We start from the raw sequence: 8,989 nt of genomic DNA on the forward strand, positions 1-8,989 counted from the left end.
TCAATCACAAGATTAAATTATACAAAGCATTTAACATTTTCAAACAGTTGCCTAATAACAAGCTTTTAAGAGAGATTATTCACAGCACTAAATTATGTTTATCAAATATTTGAATAAGCCACACTCAGAAACACTACAATGGAGCAGCTTACTGGTCTATGTGGTTCTCTGCACTACTACAAAAATAGTCATAAAGAGCTTGATGTACTCAGTGTAAGGCTGGTGTTTTACTTTTTGCAAGCCACGTATCTCGCAGTTACATTCTCCCAGCTGATTACATTCCAAATGGCTTTCAGGTAATCAGGCCTGACATTTTTATACTGAAGGTAGTAAGCATGCTCCCACACATCAATTCCCAGCAGTGGAATAAGACCTATTGGAAAGAAGGGGAAAGAAACAGAAACACTGAATTTCACTCCAAAACACTGCACCTTCTCACTTTAAACTTTAATTATCCTATGCACACAAAACTACCCTTTACAACATTCTCATCCATTTTTCAGTTTCTTATGTAACTAGGAAATTTGCATAAGAATACATATCCTAGAAAAAGATTTTAAACTTCACTCTTTGGAAGAAAATGTGATAAATAGTAAAAATAATTAAAACAGACTTGGGAAAATCAACTAACCACAGTATTTTAACAGCTATTCTTTTTTTTTTTTTTTTTTTTTGTGGTACGCGGGCCTCTCACTGTTGTGGCCTCTCCCGTTGCGGAGCACAGGCTCCGGATGCATAGACTCAGCGGCCATGGCTCACAGGCCTAGCTGCTCCGCAGCATGTGGGATCTTCCCGGACCGGGGCACGAACCCGTGTCCCCTGCATCGGCAGGCGGACTCTCAACCACTGCGCCACCAGGGAAGCCCTTAACAGCTATTCTTAAAATATCAACAGATTTACCCAAGAGCCAATTCTCAGTGGTTCTCACTAGGGGTCTCAGGAAGGGTGTGTTCTCTTTGTGGGTGTGGCTGAGGACCTTCCAAAGGTGTTGAGCATTTGGGGGAGTCTATGGAAAACTCCCCTGGGCTGATGTCAGTCACAGAGAATACAAAGCCCTTACGATTATACATATGTATAGCTGAGTCACTTTGCTGTAGAGCAGAAATTAACACAACACTGTAAATCAACTCTACTTCAAATAAATAAATAAAAGCGTTTATGAGACAATATAAAAATTAAGTTAACAAGGAAAACTGAGTAAGGCTTAAGAAAAAGATACATTATTTAGTTTCTGAAAAGTGTGTGATGAAGTAGTTAAATCTATAAAACATTCATTTAAGAAACCTCTCCAACTGAAAGCGCTCCTCTAGGAAAACAGGCATCAACCAGAATGTCTAAATCAATTGTGAGGTGCGTCACTAATAACTTATAATTAAGGGAACAAAATTTATACATGATTTTCCCCCTAAATAAATCACCATAACTTTCATTTATCTTTATTCCAATGGGCTTTCTTCAAGCAGGAGAGAAGAAGGTGTTGCTAGGACTGACCTGCCAATCACAGCCTCCTCGGTCAGGTACCTGACTCTCAGAGCACTCAGGGCTCACACATCTTTGGTTGCTTTTCCAAATTCTGTGGCATCTCACTTTCCCTAAAGAGCTGTTTAGATTCTGGCTAATCTGAACATATCCAGGTTAGTGAGCACATAAGTAAGTCTGCTGACATGTGTAGAGGTAGAAAATATGGCTGAGACCTACTGCTGATTGATGCTAAGGTATCACCTCACATCAAAGTTCCAGCAAACTGCTGGATCCTTATGACTATTTCCTAAAGAGCTTCTATTTCCATCTGGCTCAACATAAAAAAGGATTTGGTGAACCCAGCCTGCAGCTTCTAAGCCCAATCTTTTCCTACGCCAAAAAATCCTCAGGAAGGTAGAGTCTGGAAACCTGAGCTCTGGTCCCAGTTTGACCACAGGTGCTCAGCAGAGGGGTTGAGAGTCCAAGCTCTGAAGTCAGACTCAGCCTATGTGTCTTTTCCTCCTTCATGATGTTTATCTAATTATAGTTTTTTATTCTAGTGCATATAATTATTATGTAGGCTGATACGAATTCTCTGTCAAATGAAGCAGAGTTTATGTTTAAAACGTGTTTTAACATATCTGTAAAACTACACGTGCTCATTTTATAAAATATCAAGGACTTGGAAAGATTTTTGCTCCCACAAGACTCTGGGTATCATCTACTAAGATCTGTTCAATTTAGTACGTGCTCAGCGTTAGGTTTAAACACTGCTAGTCTTCCGTATTTCACAGTAAATGCTTTATAGTGAACCATCTCCCCCGAATAAACGTGTAATAATTCTTAAGCCTAACCTGTTGTTCCTTGCAGGGGATCCTGATTAGAACAAGCAGCAATCTGTAAGCGTCCCTGTTCCTTACTGAAACCGAGCCAACCCCAGCCTGAGCCTTGGACACCAACGGATACGGTGGTCAACTTCTCCTTAAAGTTCTTGAAGGAACCAAAGTCACGTTTGATGGCTTCCAGCAACTCCCCTATTAAAAAAAAACCCAAAAACCACTCACAAATGAACAGATGGCAACAATTACAATAAAATATTTTATTATATAATATATATCCCAATATTCTTGTCACATGGCCCCAGACACAACTAGAAACACACGGAAAACACTACATGACCCAGTGAGCCTACAAAACAGGGTTATTCCTGTCCTGACACCAGGGTCATAACATCTCACAATTTTAATTTATGTGTTCGTTGCTGAAACATGTTAGAGGGATTTCTTCACTCACAGTGCTGTTTCCATAAGGAAAGAAATAATATTTTTCATTAGCTTTCTTTTTTCCCCTCAACAGAAGATTTTACTTTGACTTCTACCCTACCTACTCTATGTTTCAATTTGGGAATAAAATGTTATGGGTGAGATTTGCTTCTTCTCCAAGGCAGCCTAGATCTTTCCTATCTCAATTATATCATTTTTAAAAGACTGATGTTGGGGCTTCCCTGGTGGTGCAGTGGTTGAGAGTCTGCCTGCTAATGCAGGGCACATGGGTTCGAGCCCTGGTCTGGGAGGATCCCAGATGCCGCGGAGCAACTGGGCCCGTGAGCCACAACTACTGAGCCTGCACGTCTGGAGCCTGTGCTCCGCAACAAGAGAGGCCACGATGGTGAGAGGCCCGCGCACCGCGATTAAGAGTGGCCCCTGCTTGCCACAACCAGAGAAAGCCCTCGCACAGAAACGAAGACCCAACACAGCAAAAATAAATAAATTAATTAATAAACTCCTACCCTCAACATCTTAAAAAAAAAAAAAAAGAGTGATGTTGCCTATTAATGAACTAAGGGTACACTTTAAGAGTTATCACCCTTTTTATTCTGTAGCAATACAGAATACAATTCGAGACTGAGCACATCAACTATATCAACTAGGCCCAAAACTATATCAACTAGGCCCAAAGTAAGTTTCTCTTACTTTATTGGCTTAAAAGTAATCATCTGTTATAAGCACGAATGACAGAATAAAGTGGTACCAGATAACACAGCATGGCAGAGTACCAAAACCTGCTGGCGGAATACACGTGTATTCAGGTATTCTGGTAACTCACAACACCTCAAAAGTATTAAGTCACGGTCTGAAGACCTAACTCAGAAAAAATAAATTGTCCAGCTTCCCATACTTATTCCCCCATTCATCTTTACTTCCAAATGAAATTGCTTATTTCAAGTGCACAAGATGCCTTCTAGAACATGATTAAAAACAAAAAAATGCCACAGAAGCTTAATGTACTTGCCAGAAGAGCAGAAACAAAGGAGGAGAGCTATATTTACACCCCATACCTTCCCTGGGGTGGGGAGGATAATTAAAGTTCTGGGTCTCTGCGTGCTACATAGAAGGTCAAGTAAACAAGCAGTGAACAAGATCATCAGCTCTGTACTCCCTTGCTACCTGCAGTTGTCCTGGAAAAGCTAATTTTCTGGGACAACTGACTTTTTATCAGTTAGGAAGAGTAGGAAAACAATAGCAAAACACACTATTCTATAATAACATTTAATTTTTAAAACAACCGTATTATTATCCCCATAGCATATAGATGAAGAAAGTAAGGTACAGAATGGCTAACATCTTGTCCCAGGGCCTAGAGCTAGTAAGTGAAAGCTCATCTTTTCTAAAAACGAAGTGTCTCAGTCTTTCCCTAATGTACAGTACATTTCAACTGAAAGATGACACTGTATGTGATACTATGTGTGTGTATAAAATCTGACGATATAATTCCCTGAATGTATTCTCCACTCTTGCATGTGTCCCTTTGAAAGTTACAACTTTGTTGTACTGCTTGCTGTGAAAGACATGCCATTATGATACCTCAGGGAGAATTAAGGTAACTTAAGAAAATCAAGTCATTCTTATCGTGCACAAAATGTAGCTAAGGTTGCACCAATCTAAACCAACCTTCGGGTTCTCCACCACCATTAGGGCTCAGATTTGTCCAGAAAATGCTATGATTGATATGGCCTCCACCGTTGAACTTTATTGCAGACTGTAGAGCTACCTGAGCTGTAATATCACCTGAAAAGTTAAAATAAAAACACATTTTTTAAAATTCTTATTTTTTTGACCGTTCTATACACTATTATTTTTCTTTGTAAAACATCAGATAGGGCTTCCCTGGTGGTGCAGTGGTTGAGAGTCCGCCTGCCGATGCAGGGGACACGGGTTCGTGCCCCAGTCCAGGAAGATCCCACATGCCGCGGAGCGGCTGGGCCCGTGAGCCATGGCCGCTGAGCCTGCGCGTCTGGAGCCTGTGCTCCTCAACGGGAGAGGCCACAGCAGTGAGAGGCCCGCGTACCAGGAAAAAAAAAAAAAAAATCAGATACTTGGACCATTGTAACATCCCTATTGGTCCCCAAATTTCACAATTTCAAGACTCTACCCAAAAAAAAACCTTCCCCAAAATATTTGTCCCAGTGGATCTTCAGTTCAATTAATAATGTACCAAACAACTAGTGAGAAGCCAGCAGGGGTGGCAAAGCTAGTAGAAAATTCACTCCTGGGCTTCAAAGAACTCGGTTTTCTTGGGTAGAAAAGATTTCAGTAAATGAAATAAGAAAGAGAACAAAGACAGAAAATAGTGGAATGCTATAAAATAGATGGTTCCGTATACAGACTACATGGAAAATGTTCAACTCCCATCTTCTAGATAGACAACCATCCACTGGGAAATACTTCAATGTTACATTAACAAAAAACTCAACTTGTTCAAAACTGAACCCCTGATCTTCAACCCCAAACTTACTCATCCAAAGGCCTTCCCCACCCCAGTGAGTGCCAGCTGTTTTCTCAGGACATCTTTGACGACGCGGTTATTTTTCACGCTAGTCCTCTCACACCCCACGTCAGCCCACCAGCGCACCCACCAGCACAGCCAGCTCCGGAAAACATCCAGAACCTCACCCCTTCTTCCTGCCCGTGGTGCCACCAGCAGCACCTCCCCCCTGCACTCGTGCCCCTCTCACTGGTCCCCTGCTTCCACTCCTGCCCCTACAGTCTATTCTCAACACAGCAGCCAGAGGGCTCCTCTAGACCCCCATGGCACACGCCCGGTCAAACCCCTCTGCAGGCTCCTCTTCTCAGAGCGAACCCCAAGTCCTTACGATCGGTACAGAGGTGCACATCATCCGACCCTCTGGCCCTCCTCGCTGGCCCAGCTCCGGCCACCACGGCCTCCTGGCACTTAGGCGACAGGCCTGGCGTGCTCCCGGCTCAGGGCTTCCACTGACCACTGAGGCCTTTGCTGGAACACTTCCCGGAGACAGTCTCATGGTTCACTCCCCCATTTCTCCTTCAAGTCTCCACTGCAACGTCAACCTTATCAGAAGGCTTCTCTAACCACAATGTAAGATGGGCAATCCCCACCCGGCTTCCAGACCACTTCCCCTACTTTGTTTTTCTCGATAGGACTTCAGCCCCGGCACACTCCATATTGACTTGTTCATGGGTCTCCGCTAGGAGGAAAGCTCCAGCGAGGACAAGGACTTTTGTACACTGCCGTGTCCCCGAGGCCCAACAGACTGCCTCACGTGTAGCAGGCACTTGTGAATGCTGAATGGAGTTCCACGGAAAGAAAATTCTGACCTCTATACTTAAAAAGAATGTCATATTTGAAGCTGTTTTTTCTACCTTGCTAAACATGGAGGCAAAACAAAATATTTTTCTTGATGCCTTCAAGAAGCTACAGACTAACCGAACTATTAGGAAAAATGGGAATTCCCTTATTCAGTAAGTATTAAGTTCTTATGACTCACAAGATGCCAAGAGGCAAAGTGAAGGGCACAGAGAACCACTGAGATCTCTGCCCTTGGGGAGCTTGTGTAATAGCAATACACGTTCCCTATTTCTGTTGTTGGGACACACGCCAAGAACACACGTAAGAAATGTCGCCTTCTGAAACAATAAAACCTCCAGTTTTTAGCAATTCAGAAAGGCGGAGAGGACCAATGATATCTGAATACACAGATAATCTTTGAGAGTTCTGTTTAAGATGTCAACTTTTGTTGTCGTTGTTATGTTTATAAAATAACTTTCTGACAGATCAGTGTTTCCCTTACTGATTTTTCTTGGAGAATCACCCTAAAAATAAAGGTAGGCTTTATATTGTTTTTTAATAAGTCAACAATAACTAAATATTTCTAATGGGAAAGAAACATGTTTCTTGAGAACTAGTTTAATCACAGTCTCTTAAAGTTTACTTAATCATTTTTTAAATTTTAATAGAAATTTTGGGGGGGGTTAATATCTGCTTTTAAGAACACTTTTCTGAAGCTCAACATTTTCACTGGCTTCATAGCCAATTTTCTCTGTTGAATACAATAAAAGTTAAGTACTTTTGTTTGAAATGTATTTACATACTTAAATGCGATAAGATTGATGATGTTATTTTCCTTACACTCTTTTTTCCCAAATTTTCAAACATGAAAATTTAACTCCTTAATGATTTTTAAAATAATGTTTTAAATAAAAGAAAGCTCTACAGATACTCATTAATTTATAGGCAATACAGTACAATATAATATAGTAAAGCTTTTTTTCCATTGGCGTTCATTAAACAAGCAAAGCTTTGATTGCACAAGAAAAGGACTGAAATTAAGCTGTTTTTAAAATATTGAAGAGAAGGGTTCACGGATGTCAGATGTTGTCATGCAGGAAACAGTTTCACAATTGGGATTTATCCCAGCCTCTCCCCATTACCACATTCTTCCCGCATTTGTTTTTTCCTAAATCACAGAACCTCTTCCCGTACTCAGAACCTTTTCCTTTACCGTATTTGCGGTCCCTCTGATGATCACAAGTAAATCTTCCAGAATGTGGTAACTTCCTCTTCTTTTTGTTTACCTATTACCTCACACACAACCAGACTGAAATACTACATTTTTCCACTAGATGTCCCCACTCAACAAGATGTCACAGTCTAAAAATTCACTCAACAAATTTCACAGGACTGAAATTCGATAAAAACATATTTAAGAAAAAAAATACACTCTTAACTGAGCAGTTTCAGCCGTACATATAGCCTAGAAACACGCCTGTCAATTATTTCCCTCGTGCAAACCACTAACATTACTAACATTAACAGATTCAAAGTGTAATGCTATTTTGTATAGAAAAGTTAAGACTTCGCACTCCCATACACGCCCCCAGATGCAAAACACAAAAAAAAGTCCACGCACGACTGGTTTTGTCACCTGAGCTCCTTTAAAAAACAAATCCCAACTCCGTATTATACTTTCACTGAATTCCAAAGATTAGCAAATAAATACGAGCCTGTCTCAGTCCCCCCACGAAACGGCTCTTCTCCTTGTGAATTCTGCTCCCTAAGTCAACGCGCGAACACGTGCAGCGGTCCTACTGAAAGCAGGGGTGGGGCTTTACGCAGACCCGCCTCGCCGCCACGGTTCCCTGTAACCGGTTTCTCGAAGTCCGGCCGACCGGCACCCACCTTTCTCCAGCGCATCCCGATATTTCTCCTCGGCGATGTTCAGGTTGTTCACGTAGGCCGCGTGGTGCTTGCTGTGATGCAGCTGCATGATCTGCGCGTTGATGTGGGGCTCCAGGGCGCCATAGTCGTACGGCAGGTCGGGGAGGCTATGCTTCCACCGGGAGCCCAGAGCCCCCAGGCCCGGCACCAGCTTCCTGCTCGTGCTGGAAAGAAAGCAAACACAGCCCGATCAGCTGACGCGGGCAGCAACCGTTAAGCCGCGTGCCCGGCTCCGCAGACTCGGCTAGAAGGACCCGCGCCCCTGGGGGGCCTTCCAGCCGTTGGCCCTCTCGCCGTCCAGTCTTCGCCATTAAACTAACGCTGCGGTCCAGCGCCTAGACGGCACCTGGACGCGCTCGGCGGACACCTGCCCTCAGGCCCGGCCTCTCGCCACGCCCTGCGACGCCGGGTCCCCGAAGGTGCCCTGGACCCCGCGGGGCCGGCGCGAGAGGGGAAGGCAGAGCGGGAGGCGGTAGGGGGCAGCGGCGGCCACCGCGCCGACCCGTCGAGGCCACCGCCCGCGCCTCTTCGCCCGTGGGACCAGGGCCGCGTCCCCGCTGCGCACGCCGCCCGGCGCCTCACCTGCACGCCGCCCGGCACAACATGGTGGACGCCGCCCGCAGGCCTCTTAGAGTTCGAACCGCACCACAGCGCTGACAGCCGAGAACGGGCTTGAGTTGCGGGCTGCGCAGCAAGTACACCGCCGCCCCCGCGGCCCCGCCCCCTGCGCCCGCCTCGACCCCGCCCCCTGCGCTCGCCGCTTCCAACTCGGGGGCACAAGGGGAGAAGGGCCCCGCGCCCGCGCTCTGGGCCCAGGGAACGCGAGGAAGGGAGACCCGGCACTTTCCCCAGCGGCCAGAAGAACCGCGGTGCCCCCTGCGCGCTTCTGGGCGTATCGCCAAAGGAAAGGCCGCCGTCCCCACGCCGTGTGAGATGGTCCGGCCCCAGGCTCCGCCCCGCGAAGGCACCGCCCAGCGCTGCCCGCAGGTGGAGA

General features: G+C 45.0%; 1 protein-coding gene across 1 annotated transcript; it reads right to left on the minus strand.

Annotated features, from left to right (window-relative positions):
* Nucleotides 1-227: 227 nt before the first annotated feature.
* On the minus strand, nucleotides 228-8,600 carry SOD2 (superoxide dismutase 2; the record flags this gene model as incomplete). The annotated part of the gene is made up of 5 exons (XM_079716104.1): nucleotides 228-373; nucleotides 2,316-2,495; nucleotides 4,413-4,529; nucleotides 7,957-8,159; nucleotides 8,578-8,600. The coding sequence occupies 5 exons, from the start codon at nucleotides 8,598-8,600 to the stop codon at nucleotides 228-230; spliced, it is 669 nt and encodes a 222-aa protein (XP_079572230.1).
* Between the last annotated feature and the right edge of the window lie 389 nt (nucleotides 8,601-8,989).

Source organism: Hyperoodon ampullatus (genome assembly GCF_949752795.1).
Source record: "Hyperoodon ampullatus genome assembly, chromosome: 12".
Lineage (NCBI taxonomy): Eukaryota > Metazoa > Chordata > Mammalia > Artiodactyla > Ziphiidae > Hyperoodon > Hyperoodon ampullatus.